At 41.0% G+C, this 21,003-nt stretch overlaps 1 protein-coding gene across 2 annotated transcripts; it reads right to left on the bottom strand.

The window, feature by feature from the left end:
- Nucleotides 1-1,219: 1,219 nt before the first annotated feature.
- Nucleotides 1,220-20,812, bottom strand: kpna3 (karyopherin alpha 3 (importin alpha 4)). 2 transcript variants are annotated; one of them, XM_034109930.2, is made up of 17 exons: nucleotides 20,578-20,812; nucleotides 17,946-17,990; nucleotides 13,660-13,749; nucleotides 11,724-11,753; nucleotides 11,166-11,218; nucleotides 10,988-11,083; nucleotides 8,842-8,927; nucleotides 7,546-7,638; nucleotides 7,296-7,465; nucleotides 6,924-6,968; nucleotides 6,699-6,830; nucleotides 6,136-6,264; nucleotides 5,187-5,291; nucleotides 4,854-4,925; nucleotides 4,034-4,196; nucleotides 3,724-3,818; nucleotides 1,220-3,635 (listed from the first exon to the last, which is right to left on the bottom strand). In XM_034109930.2, exons 1-17 carry the CDS (start codon nucleotides 20,644-20,646, stop codon nucleotides 3,537-3,539), a joined length of 1,572 nt encoding a protein of 523 aa, XP_033965821.1. In that variant the 5' UTR covers nucleotides 20,647-20,812; the 3' UTR covers nucleotides 1,220-3,536. The 2 variants fall into 2 exon arrangements, with proteins under 2 accessions (XP_033965821.1, XP_033965822.1); XM_034109931.2 differs by having other exon boundaries at nucleotides 7,546-7,632; nucleotides 20,578-20,811.
- Between the last annotated feature and the right edge of the window lie 191 nt (nucleotides 20,813-21,003).

The raw sequence follows: 21,003 nt of genomic DNA, 5'->3' as shown, positions 1-21,003 counted from the left end.
TTAATTCAAAGGGCATGTAGGAATTGAAAGCCACCTGGAGGAAAAGATAAATGTTTTCTCATTTAGAACATGGGGTGGTGGTGCATTTCAGCCTCTTGTGGCCAAAATGGGTAACGATGAATACATAATATCCTGACTAAACTCTGTGGGAACATATTTGTTTTAACTTTTTTTACCAATAAAAAACAATACATAAATACTTTCCAGGCAAAATCTCGTCATCCCAACCCGTTTCACAGAATAGTGTTTTAAATGGATGAGGCACGATAGTCAGATGCTCAAATTCAGTTAGAACTAATACGTCGAAATGTATAAGCTGCCTTGATGTTCTTACCACTTCAGTTCTCCTCTTGCTTTGGCGTAGCATGTGTCCCCAAGAGACTGAAACCTGGGGAATCTGGATCTGTGTCAAGCAGCGTATACGTTTTACCAAGAGGCCAGCCATTTTATTTTTGTTACAGACTCCGCAATAAAGCCAAATTCAGCATCTGAACGGTGAGTCAATGTGACACTAACACGCATGCTTCGATTCAGGACACTGTGATATTTACAAACCAAACATGTTCAATATTATATCAGACATTTGAAGTGTCCACTGTAATCTCCCCGTTGGCACCAAATCTTCCCTGGCCTAGATTTAGCTGCGATGACTATGAAGGAACAAACGATTTATATCTGATCAGTGCTGCTTATTTTTAACACTTTGGAGTTCAAGTTGTTATGTTGAGAAAGTTTGTCATAACGACTTTAAGGATCTTAAGCTTTCATTTAACTTTCTGGCAGAAATGGGCTTCCATATATCGACTTACACAACTTAAATGTAACAGCTACTGTAAGGGTGAATCACAACACTTGCAAGCACGGAGGATCCAACGGCTAAACAGCAAGTTTATTTTGGTTAGGATCAAACACACAGAACATGTCCTGAGGGTGAGATGAGATCAAAATCCCCTGACTGAAATATGGCAAAGATGGTTTGTGGTGTTAGGGGGGGGAGGGGGGGGGGGGGGCAGGAGAAATGGAGTGTTACAATGTTTAGTGAATAAGATTAGGAGGGGAGCGGTTACTCTCACAGCAGAGAGCAGCAGGGACCAACGCCATGGCAAGCTCCAGAACCACATCTCTGCATCTCCCGCCATAAAAAGTCTCCAGCTGCTCAAATAATTGTTTCTATTCAATAAAACCAAGTTTTAGTTGAAATGAAAAACAAAAGGCACAATGATTTTCAACTCATTCTTGTCTTTAATATGCACAAGAGTTGAACGCATCAATGAGCCACCTTAAAGAGAGGAATTCAATCTAAAATTTATAAAAAGATATAAACAATCAGAGGCCAAAACGCTGTCTGTTGCTTCTTCTCCAAATATTTTATTTAAAACAACTTTTCATTAGCAAGTAAAAATCTTGCAACAAACATAAGCTTGTATCCAATTCGGATACAAGGCAACGAAATTGTAAATCTTTAAAGTGGCTCGGTCTAGTCTGCTAGTTCATGACTGTACACCCTCTCTATAGTTTTGTTCAGTAATAAACAGCTAGTCCCAAAAACAAGCCTGGGCTGCTCATAACAACCCCACCCAATACGTAAAACCCCAGGGACCCTCCCCCTCCCCACCTGTTCGGACCCCCTCTCAGTAGTTAGCAGCCAACCAGAGGATCGTAAAGTCTTCGAGACCAGGGCTAAGGTCGGGTTCGAAGTTTGACGCCGTGAACCCGCACCCCCCACACCAACTGGGACGGCACATTTTTAAAAATCCCGTCACCATTACTACTACGAAGAAGAAAAAAAAACTGCCCGTTCCAATTTATCAGCATGTCATCACAATACATATGCAAGTCAGAAATAAAAACATTGAAACAAAGAAATATTGCTTCAACGGGAAAAAAAAAAAAAAAAAAACCTCCCCAGCCATCTTTGACAGTAAATCGTCCTTCCAATGACTGTCAGCTGCAGCAGCTTTGTACAGGCTTCATGTAAATATATTCATATATTCATTAGACGGCAAGGAGAGATACACATCACATTTTTTGTACAATTATTCAAATTGAGTGATGACATGTGACCTCTTCAAAGAGAGAAAGTAGTTAAGTACTGTGTTTAGGACCTGTACTCGTTATAGAAGTCTTCAATGAGTATAGGTCCCCTTTCTGCAGGCAGACATCAAAATGCCTTCTCTGACGTGTGCATAAGACTGAAGAAAAGGAAAAAATAAAACATTATGGAAGCTCCACAGACTCAACCAAGCAGCTGAAACCTAAAATATGTTTGAATTTAAAACAATTAAAATAATCTTAAAGGTCAGATAAGCAATTCAGGTCGTTTTTTAGCTCTCTTTTTGTTAACACCCCCCCCCCCTCTTAAAAGTTTCACATTACAGGGGAGTCCCGAACAAAATCACAGGACGTGACCGAGCTCATGTCCTGCAGACGGATGTCCTGCAGGGGATGAAACGCTTCGGCTGACATGTTCCTCTTCTCTAAAGTCTCTACGTCTTCACCCAAAGGGGCTTCCTCCCGTGACAGGTATTCACGTCCGAAAAATAAAAACTGTCGTCGTCCCGCTGAATCAGAAACGAGCAGGTTCGTTTGAATTGGAGAAAAAAGAATTTATGGCATTTTCTTCACGTTTTTGATGCTTTCTCTTTTTTTAAACAAAGTTTCAACAGAGGTCACGTTAAAAAAAAGTGACGTCATCGAGTCAGAAGTCCCGTCAGTCTGCCACGGAGTCCTTTTTTTGTTGTTACCTCGGAGCCCTTTCCCCCCTCCACCTGCCCCAGGACGATCATTGAAGGGGGCAGCGGGGGTCCGTGGTTAATCATGGCTTAGCTCTGGCATTAACTCTTTAAACTGGGTGAGAGAGGACTATTGGGGTGCCCGGCTCATGGGAATCTGTGTAGGTCAAGTGTGTTGACGTGCGTGTGTAGGTCAAGTGTGTTGACGTGTGTGTGTGTGTGTGTGTCAAGTGTGCGTGCGCGTAGGTGAAGTAACACCAGAGGACAATCCAGGGGAGGGAAAGCACAGAATAAACCACAAACAAACGGCAGTATTTCTTACCCATAAGTGATATGATGACTTCTAACAGAAGTATGCACACAAATTCAAAGTGTCAAAAAGTGTTTCTGTGTGTGTGTGTGTGTGTGTGTGTGTGTGTGTGTGTGTGTGTGTGTCTTAAAATGTGCTTGTGTTTTTTCTGTCTTTGTGAAAACTGGACATTTGGCAATTGAAGCTTGCCATGAAGGCTTTTTCTTCCTTCTGGTTTTTATAACTGGCAACCCTCCCGATGCCGGTTGCCAGGTTGTGACGGTGCCCGTTGAACTCCAATGTAGGGTTCGGTGAAGGATGATTAACAAACATAAAGAAAAACACCCCGCAGTGCAGAGGTGGGGTGGGTAAATCCTTCAGTGGTGAGTTTCCATGTTGAAGTGATGCTAAGTAAATCCTTCAGTGCCAGGTTGCCAGGTTGGAGGAGAGATGGATGAATGTCTGGGGTGATTACAGAGTACCCGTGCAGCTGGTTGAACTAAAAATCCTGGCTTTTAGAAATTAAACTCCTTTGTTTGCATGTTGGAAGCTGGGTCAAAGTTGAAGGTTCCTCCTTGAGTGGTGTCCGGGATCAAGCTGGGGTCTTCATCAATCTGGAAACGAGAAATATAGTGAGATCACAGCAGAGTAACGTTTCACTGAGCAGGACAAACGCATGCAGATCACATGTGGTATACTTACATCATCTCCTGAAAAGTACTGATCAATAATCTCAAAGGCTAGTTTGTAGATATCCTCATTTTCATGCTGCTGCAGATTTTCTATCTTCTCCAAACCTGGGAATAGCAAAGACAACAATTCCTGTTATTGACATTATCACTGGGAAGATGCACACAACAGAGTTCAGTCATACGATCAATAAGGCTCTCTCAATATGGATCCATTTGCCAAATAAGACATGGGATATGAAAATGTCCCTTTAAAAATAAATGCTAAATGAATTCGAGAACAACGTCAAATGGTGCAAGGACACAATGATCCAGACGCAGACCTCCACACTCCTCGATGATCTCGGCGATGGTGCTGGCTTCGTCTCCCGCCATGATGAGGATGTTCTTCAGGCCGTCCAGGACGACCTGCACCACCTGAGAGTCCTTCACCGACAGCAGGCTGCAGAAGGGAGGGATGACTTTCTGCTCCACCAGGTACTCCACCTGCAAAAAGCCAACACATACACACTTCATTATAACAGGAGCATTGGAATGAGAAAACATTCATAACTGTCAAGTGTGAAATTGTGGTGTTAACTTTTACTTGAAATTATGGAATAATATTTGCAGTGGTTGAAATTAATGTTATATATTTTTTTGTTATGTACTGGAGTATGTATTTTTAATCAATTGTAAAACGAACATTAATTCTTCTACTCTTACTCAAGTACATTTGCAATAAAATCTACAATAATTTTATTTATAAAGCCCTTAAGAAACAGTTAAAAGGGCTTCACAGAGATAAAAACTGAAAATACTTAGCACAATTTCAATTCAGGAAAATGTATATGCAGCTATGGGTTGTTGTTTTTTTTAGATATAATTAAATTAATACAAAAAGAAAACAAGAAAAATCTAATCAAATCCATATTAGAAAAAAAAAAGAGCTGTAGAGAAAATGTATAATAATTAAGTTAGTTTATTTGACCTTGAGGCAATACAATTATTAAAGTAACAATACTTTCACTTGAGCACCCTTTGTTGTCAAAAACGCTGATCCAATGCTGGACTCACACGTCAGGAAGGATTTTTGCGGCTAAAATAAAAGCACTTATGTAAACAAAGCACTCCAGACTCCTCTGTCATTGGTCCAGATCTCACCTGGTCTTTCCTCCCGCTGATGGTGAGGTTGCTGATGGCCCACGCTGCCTCCTTCTGTGTGCCAAAGTCCCCCTGTAGAGAGACAGGCTGTCACTAAAACGTGCACGTAGCGGGTTTTTCTACAACAACGTTAGAGAGACAGGAAATCTGGGCCATGCATGCATTCAGTGCTTTATTCCTTTCAAACGGAGATGTTCTGCTTCTCTGGCTACAAAACGTAGAAGGTGTCAATGCAGCTGAATCAGCGCCAACATTATGTTTGTCGAACACCATCTGCTGAGAAAATAGGACCTAAATAATGGGGAATATAACACAATACATATACACACAAACCTTAGCCAGTTGGTGGATGATCATAGGAATCAGCCCTGCGTCGATCACAGCCTGGACCTGCCGCTGGTTCCCTGCTGTGATGTTGGACAGGAACCACACCGCTTCCTGCAAACACACCAATCACAACGCTCAAAACCTGTTCCATATCCAACACTAGGGCTGCTCAATTCAATCATATTTTAATCGCAATTACGATTTTGGCTTGCAACGATTATGAAAACAACATAATCGAAATAAAACCATTTTTACATTTTTTTATTATTATTAAATTTAAAAAAAATAAAAATATTGGTTTTTCAATTGAATTATACTTAAAGTTCAGGGTAATCAACTGTTAAAAACATACTACACCTTTTTCTTTTTAAATAAATGGATGTTTTCAAAGTGAATGGATAATCGTTTTTAATAATCGTGATATAAATTATTGACCCAAATAATCGAGATTATGATTTTTGCCATAATCGAGCAGCCCTATCCAACACACACATCAATATTCTTACATGGTGTCTCTAGCTCTACATCATTGTGCTAGTAAACAGGGAACTATGCAGATGGTTGAGATTCCAATTATATTTTGCAGTATTTCTTTTAGTTTTAACTCTGGTGTTATGCTCCAGTAACACTCGTCTTTTACACTGCATTGTGGTTTTATTTTGCTTACAGCACCATCACAAGTGTTTTAGTGCATCAGGGTAAAAGACATCGCCTATATCTTATATAATATACGAGTAAGCATTACAGTGAATTTAAAAACAAAGAAATCCTACTCACTCCTCTAAGCTGAAATATACTTGGAATACAAACAATAACAAATCTGCTCCAGGTGTATTACACTGCCCGACAGTGAATCAGATGGCTCTAATAAAACTGCAGCCACCTACTTTCTCTTTCCATAAGAAGCTGGCAGACTTACATTAGTACAAAGACATCATCATAAAGGCTGAGGTACCTTGTTGATCTTTTCTTTAGGGTGTGTGAGCAGGTTGGGGAAGTGTGAGAGGACGTCGCAGTTCAGAACAACCTGCGTCTGCTCGTCGGTCCCGGTCACAATGTTCCCCACTGCCCTCAGAGCTGCCGTCTGCACAGAGACAACAAACGGACGAGAATTAGGAACTAAATCATTTGCTGATCATTAAAATTGACTTCCTGTCGACAAGACTAGGGCTGCACAACTCCTCAAAATGGGAATGTAAATCACATATACATAAATACATTCATAAATACATAAATCACAATATGGATTACTGCATTATCCAGATTGCAGTAATCACATGCAGAGAAGTCCTGGCCCACAAACAGTATTCTACAGACGTGATCAATCCTCTACAGACGGATACTCTTAATAAATAAGTAGAATAACACCATGACCATTTCATATTGTTTTAATATTAACAATTGTTTACATTTAACGTGAATAATGTTAAAAAAAAAAAATGGTCCAATCATAATGCAACGACAAAATCAGTCAAAACGACAAGACTTAAATATGTAATCATTAAATCAAAGCCTCACCTGAACTTTGACCTCCTGCTGGCTGAGGAGAGGCACAAGGAATGGAACGACTCCCGAATCGATGACCATCTGGATCTGCTCGTTGCCTCCGTCCGTCAGGTAGGACAGAGCCCACACCGTGTCGACTAAGATCTGAACAGACGCACACAGGAAGCGCGTAAGTCGACGCAAAGCAAGGGATTTTATTCTGGAAATAAAAGTCAAACATAAGAATCTGATACTTACATTTATATCAGTGTGATATATTAGCACACACAGGGCGGGCAAAATCTGTAGGGAGAGAAGAGAAGGCTGTGAGTGGGTTGAATGTAGGCAGAGGGATACATTGATCAGATGAGTGCAGAGAGAGAAGGAGGAAGATACAAAGAAGAGGAACAGCCGTCAAACCAGACTTCAAAGTCGCACACAGAGCTTTATAGTTCCTCCCGGGCTTTGACGCCGATTCGACTACTGAAAAAGGCGCGGTAACAACTCTGTGTGACTCAGACTGCAGTGACACAGACGACTGAGACACACATGCATCTGTCTGGCACATTAAAACCCCCACACACACACACACACACACACACACACACACACACACACACACACACACACCTCTTGGACTGTTTCCATAGGGGGCGGGGGGTCCTTATTGCGGCAGAGGTTAACGATGACCCAGGTGACATTGCGGAGGAAGGTGATGGGGATCGACGGGTTGATGAAAGAAAGCAGCGGCTTGACCACGCCCAGGGAGATGACGTAATCCCTGCACTGTGGACCATCACCTGGACAATCAAAGGGTCAGAGGTCACACGTGAGCTTTAAAAGCAGAATGCACACGCTGCAAGCAGAGGACACCACTTACCTATAATGTTTCCTAAAGCCCATACAGCCTGTTCGCATACGTTCTGGTGGGGAGAGTGTAGGAGCCGCAGGAACAGAGGCACTGCATCTGGACCCACAAACATCAACGCATCGGAAATTAGACCAAGGTAACACGTTGTGAAACTCCAGTGATGAGCGCTGTTGCCAGGTCACAGTCAGACAAAATAAAAACACGCAAACACATGAAATTGTCACAACTCCCTGCGTATTATAGCCAATCCAAACCGAAGAGGTGTATCAACAAAGGGAACATGTGCTTACCCTGATAAAAAGGGTTTGTCCAGGTATTGAAATGCTTAGGCAAAGTTAACTGCTCCTTTCCAATGTAAATACATGTTTCAAGGAAATGTAAGCTACTGCTAAAACATCAAGATTGTCCTTATTTGTATTTATTTTGTATTCATGTCTTTATTTAATATGTTAGCTTAGTGTTTCTTGTTGCCAGTTTTGCTGTAAATGTTTTCTGATTCTGATTATTGTTATAAGACACACACCCAGTTGAACATCATGATCTTTTAACACATTCCTAAAATAATATACAAAATATCAATTGAAGTTTAGCTGAGGCTAGTTTAAATCAATATTCTAGAAATTGACCAATCAAAGGTGAAAACATGGCTATTATGCAGATACGGTTCATTTAGATTTAGTATTTGGATGCAAACGTATTTGAAAAGTGCAATATAAAAGTTTAACTTACTTTAACTTTTACTTTAACTCTGGAACTCACTCCCCCAACCCATCAGAGACTGCCCTGACCTCACCACCTTCAAAACACTTTCACACACTCACCTCTTCAATCTGGCTTTTAATGTGTTTTTGTATTATTTGACTTTAACTATATATTTATTTGTTGTTCCTTTATTTTATTTTAACTATATCTCTAAAGTGTCTTTGAGCACCTGTAAAAGCGCTAACAAATTAAATCTATTATTATTATATACTTTGATTCAATCTGGATTACTGAATTGAATGAAGTCAAACAACATCATCACTCATTTAAGAATGTTTTAAAGTCTTTCAGTTTACATTTAAGATACGTTTGAAATAACATCTTAGTTCTTAAGAGCTGAACCGTGATCAGTATTCATGTGATGAGCTGGCTGTCACATAGTCACGTTGGTTTTGTTTCAAAACAAAAGTGCTGCGTTATCTAATAAAAACATAATCCAGGAATGACCGACTGCCCGATTGAGAGAAACACAAATAAACACGGCAGCTCTGCAGACGGTAGACAAACACAGAGTGCAGGAGGCAGAATGTGGGGTCAACTCACTGGATTTAACCACGGCCTGAGTCTGCGCCGACGTCCCCGAGGCGATGTTGGTCAGAGCCCAGGCCGCCTCGAACTGAAGAGAGGGGCTGCGGACACAGAGAACAGGATGAACACATGAAGGACGCTCATTTAGTTTCCACTGGGTAAGAAACATTAATATCAATGCGAACATTCCCAGAATTCCCAGCTGCCATTACATGTTTTTCAAGGCTCCGAAAACACTCGTCTGTTTTTGGCCTTTCAGAAAAAACTGCATTTTTAAGAGCCGTGTGTCTCAAACAGATTTGAATCAAGCGCGTATCGCTCAACATGGCAGACTGAAGAGGTCCGCACATCTTTCTTACATTCACGGCAATAATTGGGACTATAATCCTCAATTTGAATAAGTGATTCATTTGATTAAATTAGTAAGCCTTTTGGTATTAAAGCAGTCAGTTCCGTGAAAGTAATGTGTGAAGCAGAGGGGGAGAAAGGGTGGAAGCCGGTGGACACAATGGTTCTGTCTCTGAACACGGCATAGACTCGGCATTCCCAACCTGTGATATATTCTAGGAAGCTTGCCTGGATTTGCCTGACCAATACGAAGCAGTCACAGATGGAAAATACTACTATAAATACAACAATACTTATAGTATTAGTGTAGCCTAATCTGTAACTCAGAAATACTGGGTTTATTCGCAATGAATAGACATGCACAAAAAAAGTGGGAGTTTTCTAATGTTGGTTTGGCAAACAACATTCCAAAGTTTTAACGCAATTAGTTTCTATATAAAAAAACCTTCTTATAAATCGACATGAAATCCTGGTGAAAACAGCGTCTGTGTGGGTGACGCCCCGTCTACACTACAGGCATCGAAAAATGCCAATCAAATCCCGTTTATGCAAATCCCGCCAGTACAAGCGCTAGCCAATGAAACCGCGTGCAAGCTGGGAGAGCCAGACCGCAGTTCATTTCCTCATATTCCAAACGAGAAATTACGGTAGCAAATCACCCGGTTCTTTCTGACCAAAACTATTTACCAGGATACAAACCGGAGGAACCAGGCATGGAGGGAGGAGGCAGAGACAGTGGGTGAAACTGGTAGGTTTTCGCCTGTTTGGGGAGTTTATATCCAGTTTACTTCGTTTTAACGTTGCTATTGCTTTGTATGCCGGGGGCGGGCGGGAGATTCCTGATTGGTTGTTGGTTGCCATGGGCGCGAGAAATCGCCAAGCCTCAGACACGCCCAGCTTCAAGATTTTTTGATGCCTGTAGTATAGACGGGCCGTTAGGGTTTGCACCTGACATGACATCAATGGTCTAGATTTCGGGCAGCCAGCTGGTGCCGTGCTCAAAAGGGAAACTCGTGCTTTCTTTTGAGATTTTTGTGTAAATGATGCAACACAAAATATTAGAGCTCACAGTCTCAAGCGCTCCTCACACCGCCCACCAGCCAAATGCTAGTAAACCATGGCAGAGGGTGTGAAGTCTGTCTACTCGAGGGACTATTTCATCATGAAGCGAACCATGATCTGGATTTGTAACTTGGATGTGGTGCCACTGTGGACAGCAAAGTTAAATGTTCTGACAGTTTGAGCACCTCAGAAAACACTTGATCTATTCTTTCAATGGTGCTCATCTTGCGGTCCTTTGCATTGTGGTTCGGTACCTCCTCGCAGCATTAGGCTGAGCTTCCGTGGCTTTGAGCCGTGATGCTATGGCAACAACAATAGTAGACAATTGCTTCTCTTCATGGAGGCACGTGGGTCAAACTGCTCGGCTGCATTGCAACTCAAAAATAACACCAATGGTTGTGCAAGATGCTTTATGTTGTCGGTTGCTATGGTGAAATCCTCACAACTTCTCCCTTACAAGTTCCTCCACGTCAGCCATTCTTTCTCCCCCTCTCGGCTAACACAAGGTCCTGGGAATTTGGGAACTCCAAGAGACAGGAATGCTGTTATATTTGGCTTCGCCGGGGCAGAGGGCCGGCCAACTGCCCTGCGTGCCTCCGTGTACGTTTCTCTCTCTCTCTCTCTCTCTCTCCAGCAGAGACTTCATGTAGCAGCTTCAGTAATCCATCACAGCAGACTGCAGTCTTAAGAGCTACATGTGTGCGTCGCAGAGTAAGAACACTTAAGACTAATGGTTTGGAAGCAGACTCACTTGTCGTCCCTTTCCAGGCATTTGACTAAAATGGGCAGGATCCCAGACTTTATCAAGTCGTCGATCGGAGGGTTTCTGTCACTCGAGAGCAGTTTTCTGTCAAAGGCCAAAGAGGAAAATGTCAGATCTTCACGTACATAAAACCAAAAAACAGCTGACGTCTTTTTGTGTGACTCACCTGGCTGCCTGTACAGCACTGAGCTGGACTACTGCATTATCACTGGTGGCATTCTGCAATGACAAGAAGTGAAGGTCATTATTGATGCTAGCACAGAATAATATAAGAGTATAGGAGCCATTGCTGGTACCTTTGGGAAATGTATAATGGAAGATTTAAAAGGTGGGGTGGGTAATTTTGGAGAAAGCAGCTCGAGTGCACTAGAATCTGAAAATACACAGCCGGAACAAATCTGCCACTTCCTTACAGAGCCCCTCCTCCAACACACACGAACGCGCACATGACCAATGAGGGCACGAGATAAGTTTGTGCACAGATGGAAGGCTGACAGGCAGGTAGGCCATCCAGTTACTTTAGCCGGGCCGGCTCAGATGATTGGTCGTGCTTTTTACAGAGCTACGGCTTCCACAGATGACATTTTTTTATAGATTTTTTGTCAAAGCACTTCAAATATTCATGGCTATCGGGATGTTAAGAGCATTCCATGGAATATAACAAAAAGTGTATCTCGAGCCGGTTTCTCAAACTTACCTACCCCACCTTTAAGTGATAACTTACCTGTAAGATGGCCTCAAGCGTAACATTTTGCTGAAAAAAGAAAAGAAAAACAGAGCAATGTTAGCATACAGTACAGCATCCCAGCGTCTCCCCTTCAATTATACACATTTAAATGTCAATAATAATAGCAGGACAGTTTAGCACCAGTTGTTTACATTGCCAAATGTAGTTGAACCTCATTAATATTTAAAGAAGGGTTTAATATATAAACAGATGCCGCTGGTGTAATTGTGTTGGCGCTCTTTTGTTTGCAAGTATGTATTGTCACTAGCAGCTTGCCCCACTGCACCTTGGTGTGCGACTTGGACATCTGTAATGCAGAATATGCTAAATGCTCTCTCTCTTCTTCCTGAAGTGTCTTCGCTTGAGGCCATTAACAAAGGGTTAAAACATCATAGCATGGAAGTCCCACCCTTCACCTACGCTAGCTTGTTTTCGGTATGAAGTGGCTTCTTGGATTAAGATGCATCTCTCCCCACCACACTGGCTCTAACATTTGAAAGCCTGATCATTTAAAGATAGCATTAGCCTTCACAGCTCCCACAGGATTAGCATTAAAGGTAACGTTGGAATAAACGGCTTCAGTAAGCTACATTTCCTTCCTTCTCCGCTGCTCTTGGCTACACATGAGAATGCAATTTCATTTAGGACTGGAACGCAAATATTGGCTCACTCGGCAGGCTATTCCTCATCTTTTAATTAATCGACTAAAAGAATATTGTCAGAAGTCAAAAGCTTTTGAGATGAATGGATCTTAGGCAGCATATTGATTATGGGGAGAAACTAGAAGGTAAACTTAAATGGGATTATAGCAGCAGCAGAGAGGGAGTGCTTCATTCTGGAAGTAGAAACCCCAGACTATATTCACCACGGTTTATTTGAACATACTCTGCAGTAAAAAAAACAATATATTAATGACGGAGAATAGGAGGGTCTATTCATGCCAATTACAAAATACATTCTTACACATATATTCCTTTAGGTATCTGATTTGGTTTTAAGAAATGTGTCTCTTAAGATTTCTGGTGCCAAACACATTTCACAGAGGTCGATGGCAGTGGTGCTCAAAACCTTGGATATTGTATTTCTTTGAAATAACAGCTGTATTTTTTTTTTAAATGTATAAACATTGTCATTGTTTCTCAGAATAATCGAAAGAACGTGGCATCAACATTTTCTCCCGTAGAAAAACTGTTCAGTGGATTATCCTGAGAAACTGAAACATTATTTCTGGAAATGCTACATTGATTTTCATGCATCCTTTTCCAATGTTCTGAGGAGCACAACGAAAATTCCATTCGTCCTTTGGCACTAAGCTGGTCCAACTTCAGCAGAAGATATTATAAACTAAAATGTGCATGACAGACAACTTGGTAAAAGAAAATGGACTCTTCAAACCGGCCATTTAGGCAAACTTATCATAGAGGATGTTAACCCAGTTGTCATGTATTTTTGCATGTGCTTCTACAACCATCTTGGAAATACAAACATCTACAACTCCATGCCTGCCGTGAGATCTCCATCTTTGTGGTATGATTGACACCAGGGGTGAGACTTTCTATGCGTCAGCTGCTGCTGCTTCAGAGAAGAAGAATGAACTTTCAGTCTCACCTCAGGAGAACATTTGGGAGACGACTGGGGGAGATTATAACGTGGGTAGTTTGGCTCTTTGAAGTTTGAAATGAAAAAAGTTGCGAACCAGCAACAGTGAACAGAAACACATTCCTATTTAATTCATCCTGCTTTTAATTGGGAGCAGATGCCAGTAAAAACTGAACTATTCTCAAAGACACTTTTTTTCTGAATCCATTTATAACTGAAGCTGCTCAGCGACTGTTTCTTGAGTGTATCACACAGTCTGAAACAGCTGCTCTGACACTATACAGACCGTCCAGTCCCTCCACGTCTCTCTTTCTCCAGACACATCCAAACTTACGCCTTTGAAGTCGGAGTCGACATCAGAGTCCCCCAGACTATCCTCCAGCGGGACATTTCTCTTCTTCAGTAGATGCTCGTCTCGTTTGTTCTGATGAGGGAGAGAGGAAAAAAGACAGAAGCAATGAGGGGAGGCGATCAAAGTGTTCATGAATGCATTCATGAATTCTTTAAGTGTCAGTGAATCTGGGTCTGCCTCAAAACACTGATTCCTCTTTTTCACAAACTTTTTTATATCTGAAAGTGTAGGACGCATGTTAGATATACCGTAACAAGTAAGTAAGCAGTCATTATAGCCTGTGGTCATCAACTGGTCAACAAATAGATGGTCAATCCCGTTAAAACTGTGCAATTCAGCATTTATATCCTATTAATACACCACAGTATCTATTGTTATATACATTTTATATATTGTAGTACAATGTAGGGCAGCTCGATTATGGCAAAAATCATAATCTCCATTATTTGGGTCAATAATTGATATCACGATTGTTAAAAACGATTATCCATTTACTTTGAAAACATCCATTTATTGAAGAAAACAGTGTTTTTAACAGTTGATTCCCCTGAACTTTAAGTTTAATTCATCTGAAAAACCAATAAAAAAAAATAATAGTTTTATTTCGATTACGTTGTTTTCTTAATCGTTGCAAGCCATAATCGTAATTGCGATTAATTGAGCAGCCCTAGTGCACTGTGCACATTTTTACTTCCTATTATAGATATTTAAATTGTATTGTATATTTTCTGGACATTTTACTTCACTTGTTATTTTTATATTAATATCTCCATTGTATTTTTATTTAATTCAATTCAAATTTTTATAAAAATAATTGTATTCATTTTTATTATAGGCCTATTTACGATGGAGCGGTCAAGAAACCCAATTTCCCATGGGATTAAAAAGTATTCTGATTGGTCAAATTAAATGAGAAATCTGCCTGCAGGCTAGACCACAAGGCAAACACACACTCATCTTTGAAGGACCACACACTCTCTCTCTCTGCAAGCACACCTTCAGTCAGCACTGCGATACAGAGACACTTGCCGATAGAGAAAGTTAGAGACCCACACATCCCATCAGTCTGATGCGAGTCAGCGGGAGGAGGAGATTCCCTTGCCCTACATTCCTGTGCTCATGTGCGTCACTGATGATGACTAATTGGCGAGTGCAGTGCTTCTCGCTGCTCTGATCCAAATCAATGGAATGTGCGAGCCATGAGACCACCTCAGTATTTCCTAGCGGTGACGTTCTGTGTTTTAACACCCCCGTCTGTGTCGGCGCTCCCCAAGCGGCTGCTGATCCGAGCTGCTGTTTACCAGAATCCTCAGGCTTTGTTTAGAAGCACGATGCCAAAGTATCCCTCAGTTCTGTTTGAGGCCATCGGGCCCAGAAAAGCAGAACATCGCGCTGGACTCGAGCCCAGACCCCTGGAGCAGTTTTGTGCCTCAGCCGGATTAAAAACCGGAATTGATTTGATTATTTATTACAAGCTAAAGTTATCTTGGGTATTTTCAGTGCAGTTACAGACTTTTGTGACACTCTCCGACATTCGCCTTTAAAAACCAGATTGTATAACTTTCCCCCTCATCAATAAGAGGCAGGCGTGTGGACTCTGTTCTAAGCAACTGCTGTTTGTGACAAGTTTTTCAAACACCTGAAGAAAAAAAATCTATGAGACTATAGAAAAATAGCATATTCAAATGATGCATAACAGTAAGTTATTGAGTATAACACAAAGCACTTCTGCTCAACTGACAAGAAAAGACAGCTCCGGGAAATTGGCGGGAAAACTGGTCCTAATTGGGTTTGGACAGCGAATCAAAGCTCTAGCTCAGATAGCCCAACACCAAGTCATGCCTTTGCGACTGCAGCTGTCCACCTTGTAATATGATGTTTACAAGTTGTCATTTCCTTGCGTCACTATTGCGCCAGGGCTGTGAAAAACACATTCACGGAGCAAAGGGTTCACTTCGATATCTATCATCTTGTTCTGCAGCCACTTCCTGGAACCAGAGGGCACCTTCTCTCTTCCACAAACTACATGAACAACTCAGAATCATATCACATGACTCAACTAATGCAGATAAGACTTGTGGGCAAAGTCGGGCTTTTGATGAACTCTTAGAAATTGATCTTAAATGTGCTATGGATATTCGTGCTTAAAGGAACAACGACACGATGATGGATTAGCGCTTTATTTTACTCATCTATATTTACTCATGTACAAAGAATATTACCGACTACAAAAAGTGATAATTGTGATTTTCACATTCAAACCGCAACTCAGCTAAATTTGACTTCATCCATCATTAAAAACTAAATCTGTAAAAACTGTGAAACAATAGACAACCTCAGGCCCGTCAGCGTGTTGAAAAGGGTGCCTTGCGTAACTAATTTCACAGTAAAAGAAAACCACACAACACTTAAAAGCTAACCACATGTAACTGTTGTTACACTCCAACCGTGAAGACATCAAAAAGGATGTGTCCTATTCCAATGATCTGCCACCTCCACGTAGCAAACAGGAAGTCTGATCTTACCAACAGATCATTTTGAGGATCTGCTCACAGTCTTTTATATTTTAGTCTATGAATATTTTAAAAGCTTCCGTTTACTGTTTTGTTAAAGTACGTTTCTGTTCACAGTTCTGACAAGAAGAAATGCATCAGCCAGAAATATCCCACCAGACACAACGTCAACAACGGCTGTCTCCAAGTGCTGTCAATGAAGTATCAAATCACGTGTCGACTGGCTCAACTCAATCTCACTCTGGTTTGAATTGTTGCATAAGAAAATGGGGATTATTCTCACGACAATTACATAAATATCAGACATGCCCTTCTACAAACACAATGTTTATGTTTGAACAGGTTATATCCATGGACTATATTTTAAAAAGGACATAGTATGTGTACTGTCAGTTTTTAGACCGTCCACAAGGGGGTTTTAAGGCTCTGCCCTAGAGTTCGTAACTAGCTTATCGCTGAATAACTGCACACAAACTGGCAGAAGAATACTTACGTTGAACAATCAAAAAGAAAGATTAAGGGCCCACTGCAGGACGTAGAGAGCATCAAGAGAAAAGGACACCAACATAACCTCAGAGGATTCATCACAGGATGCAAAACCTCTCGTAGAACTTAAGAAAAGCTTCAAGTTAGTTCTTGAACTCTAATGGCTTCTTACATATTCCACATAGTGTTATCTAAAAATAAACACACAACCAAATCCACCAGATGGCTGGAAAGAATATTGTGCAGAGGAGAACAACTTGATTCTCGGGGCATCGACTGTGAAACATGACGTTGGGATATGTACTGCTGCTGCCAGTGAGACCAGCTAACTGTTGACGGTGACAGCGGTGTGAAGGCTTACCTTGCATTACTTCAAGGTCAAAGTCGATGCATCAATATCTTTGGGCACTGCCATCAAAAAGCAGCAGCAGCAGCAGCAGCATCCTCCAAAGTGTTTATCCAAAGCATTAAAGTAACCTCAATCCAACTTAGCATGCGTCTCACTTACAGCAGAACAGAATGAAGGATATAGAACTAAATGAAAATGACTACACTTTTTCAACACGATGAAGATGTTTACCCCCTCAAAACAATGTAGAGGTTGGCATTTAAATAGTATCGTCCTCCTTAAGCGTTAAGCCTCTGGTGCAGGGTAAAGGACCACAAAACACGTCACATGACGAAACTGCACATTGCCCACCTGCAAGTATATTTCCCTTTTGTTCATGTTTTGCGCAACAATCAACACAGACCCCAGCACTACTTTAAAAAAATGGAAGCTCCTCTTTCATTTCAATTTTGTCACCATGCCTGAACAGCAGCGAGTGCAGAAAATAAACAAACACGGTATCCTGGTAACGAAAACTGACTCTGGTACAACTTTCCTAAGAGCATAAAATATACTGTCAAATTGAATATAAGCAGAGTACATGACTGTGTTGTGTCCTGTGTTCAGTATACCAAGAACTTCACACTTATAGAAGTAACAGAAATGTTTTAAGCAGGATTTAGCCAATTGTTGTTCTGGTTCACTTCCGGTTATTCTATTTGTCCCCGTAGGTAGATTGGGTTTGTTTTCTTTAGCCTGTTGGCCGGTAGGGGGAATAATTCAATATTAAGAAAAATTGGATATTATAATCAGTCATTAAATAGCATGAGGTACTTTGTACATGAATGATGGATTTAAGCATCGAGGGTCTTAGACAGATAAATAGTTCTTTAAATGAGTGAAGCTTGAATGTGTAGACAGACAGTGGATCTTTTCCTCACCTTTCTCAACTCAACCGTCACCTCATTTCGATGTCTTCGCATAGTCTGTAACAAAGAAGAAGAAAAGTCAGCAAATTAAAGAAATATTTGGGCTTTGGCACATTTTTGAGAGATGCTACTGCAGTGAAAATAACACTTTATTAAGCGTTTCACATAACCCAATCGATAGTAACTCAAGAAGTATAATCAAATATCATGGGCAAAAATATCAAATTGTATGATGTCCTTTAGATTCAATGCAGTATTGACCAAAACCTTTTTGGGATCCAACAGAGCAGGTAATAGATGTATTATTCCCCTTAATTTAGACATACATCTTTGAATCATCACAACAATAACCAACACATTTTAAGGTAAGGAAGAGTTTATGAAGATACACACAGAGACTTAATATAATTGAACTAAAGACAGCACAAGCGATGTAGGTTCGTTGGGTTTGCAGTTCATCCTGAACCGGTTGAGATGGTCCAAGATCTTGTGACTGTTGACGAGGTTCATGTTGCCTTCCTAAATAGCCCGTTACGTAATATAGGACAGTCATAAATCAGGAGGATGTGGGGCAGATAGGTGTCCCGACCACTGTCCCTTACAGACCGCAGATCATTAGAATACAAAAGTCCAGCCCGGGTGTAAAGTAAGGCTGAAACTAATGGTTATTTTCATTGAATCTATACTTCTGCTAATTATTTTCCATCTAAAAGTCTGGTAGGTCTGAAACATAAAAATATTAAGCTATTATGATTTAAAAAACAAAATCATCTCCACATTTGAGAGGCAAAGAGCTTTTTCTACCATTTTGGAGTCAAAAATGACTTTAAACATTACGTGATTATCAACAAAGTTGGTGAACATTTTTCTAATCGAACAATCATTAAAGCTTAAGAGGTAAATGCCCCTAGTTTACTTTAATTGGCTAATTCTGTTGGTCGCTGTATCATAAATATGAACTTTTGTGTAAATGTACCCTCTGTTGGACGAATAAAGGTATTCGGATATCCCTATAACAAAGACCATATGCATATAAAGACAACCCTTCAAAGAATAACTCAAAGAACAAAACTGTTAAACCAGGAATTCTACAAGGTAAGAAATAAAGGGCATTAACCACGCCATTAGCTTACATCCGACAGCATGCGTCTTTACTGCTTTGCAATTCAAAGCCGTTTCTAGTGATGTCAGAAATGAAGAGCAATCCTTTAAGCCTGACCTAAATAAATAAAACCTAAACTTCTCCCCTCCTGGAGAGTCATCCATTTAAAAGAAATGATGATCATTCACAGGAGACCCAGGTCGGACTTCCAACATGCCTGAAATAGCACCAGGAATGCACTTGGCAAAGTCTGTCTGTCATAGTAGCCATGTGCTTGTCACACTCACCCCAAGTTTCAAAACAACCACCAATGGGGCATCGATCTGTGCTTTTTGGAATTTGAGGATGAAACGGCCCCCTGACATGTTCTTAAAAATAGAACATTTCGAGATATATCTTTGTGTCTTTTGTTGAATAACCCTGATACAAGTGAGGAAGTTCATCTAAATAAGTCTAGACAGTTTTGCTTTGACATCCTTTGGTCCAAGACTGTCAGCTTCCTTTATATTTTGCTGGTCTGAGCACAGCCTTTGCCAAATGGTTTGGTCATCAAGTCAATGGGCATTCAGACAAATGCTGCCTGTCACATACATGTCTAATTCGACTTGTTAGTTGTATGATGTTGCCTGTTAACACTGCCCATTTGGCAGTATGGTACATAGTTAACCAGAGGTGTTTTCAAAGAAATATGACCAGACAGTGAATATACTACAATTATGTTTCATAGTTTAATAGCAATGTCAACTTAAAATGTGATGACACCAAGTTATAATGAATAGTAGCCTACTGCTGGCTCAATGCTATCCAAATCTCACTGATGGATTTGAATCATACATGACCTCAAATTATTTTAGTTGACATTACATTTGACTTTTCCACACCAAATGAGACAGTAAAACTAAGGTCATCGCATCATTACCATGTAGCTAACAGTTTAGTGGCTTAGCTAGCAGCTCAGTGTAGCTCAGCTGGCTTCACATGCTAACATTAGCATGCTAACTAGGAGGGGCAATGTTTGGTAAGGGTGGATGTGACCCAGCCATGTTATTCAACCTTAACTGATGTTTTGCTAATAATGACACATTTATGTAACGTTTGCAAGTTATATGTTGCGTTGATTAAGACCAACTTGATATAAAATAAAGCAAATGTGAAGATTTTAGAGCCGGTCGGGCCCAGCCACCGGTGCCCATCCAACATGCTAGGTGTCGTTAGCCGGCAGTGACAGCTACACCGCCTGCCCTTAAATCTCCCATTTCTAACGGCCCAGCTGTGATGTCGCTTCCTCTTTACAAACATTACCAACTGAATAATAGTAGACCACGTGTTAGGTGTTAAACAATCATCACAATCGCTCAATCAAGGGTGTGATTTGTCGTTGACAAGATAAGCACTTTTGATGGCGAACTCGTCCCGTTAGCTTAGCTTAGCTTAAATAGCAGCTGCAGCCAGGCTCCCCAACGAGGCCCAAAGACTATCGTTTTTTTACGCAAAACTATCCGGATTTATGTCAATAACACTCGCGTTTATATGTCAGCTCACCTCGACATCACGTCCTTTATTTTTAAAGCTCTTGATGCGGTGGTTTTCCAAGCCGGCGTTTTCTGCCATGGCTGTATGGGGTTTTGCTATTACTCCGGCTTTCGGGGATCTCCTCCGTGAAAGACGAGGCAGCTCCTGTGCTGCTGTGCTCCGAGAGGGAGAGGAGGGGGCGATGACACAGGGGAGGAGTTACTGCTCCTGCATGGGCTGCCCTGCTTTTCTCCGTTTACTCGACGCAGTCAGAATAAATTCCCCTTTGATTTACTGTCCCACAGGATGTCAGGAAGATTTTTCAACCGTCAATGTTGCGCATAACAGTGAAGATGATACGCAGCCAGAGATAGAAGATGAAGACTCAGGGACAGTTTCATCCCACAGGCAATAAGAATGTTAAACACCTGAACTTTTGAAAGAACATACATAAAA

This window comes from Pseudochaenichthys georgianus, chromosome 21, assembly GCF_902827115.2.
Source record: "Pseudochaenichthys georgianus chromosome 21, fPseGeo1.2, whole genome shotgun sequence".
NCBI classification, from domain to species: Eukaryota; Metazoa; Chordata; class Actinopteri; order Perciformes; family Channichthyidae; genus Pseudochaenichthys; species Pseudochaenichthys georgianus.
Note: the sequence above shows the minus strand (reverse complement) of the source record. Positions and strands in the feature narration are given on the sequence as shown.

Bases quoted from the DNA above. Each gene is read 5' to 3' on its own strand.
- kpna3 (XM_034109930.2), bottom strand. From the start codon at position 20,646: ATGGCAGAAAACGCCGGCTTGGAAAACCACCGCATCAAGAGCTTTAAA. The intron at 17,991-20,577 runs GTGAGCTGACAT...TCTTTGTTACAG, and splicing joins ATAAAGGACGTGATGTCGAG to ACTATGCGAAGACATCGAAA. The intron at 3,819-4,033 runs GTCTGCGTCTGG...TGCTATTCCCAG, and splicing joins GATCATCGAGGAGTGTGGAG to GTTTGGAGAAGATAGAAAAT.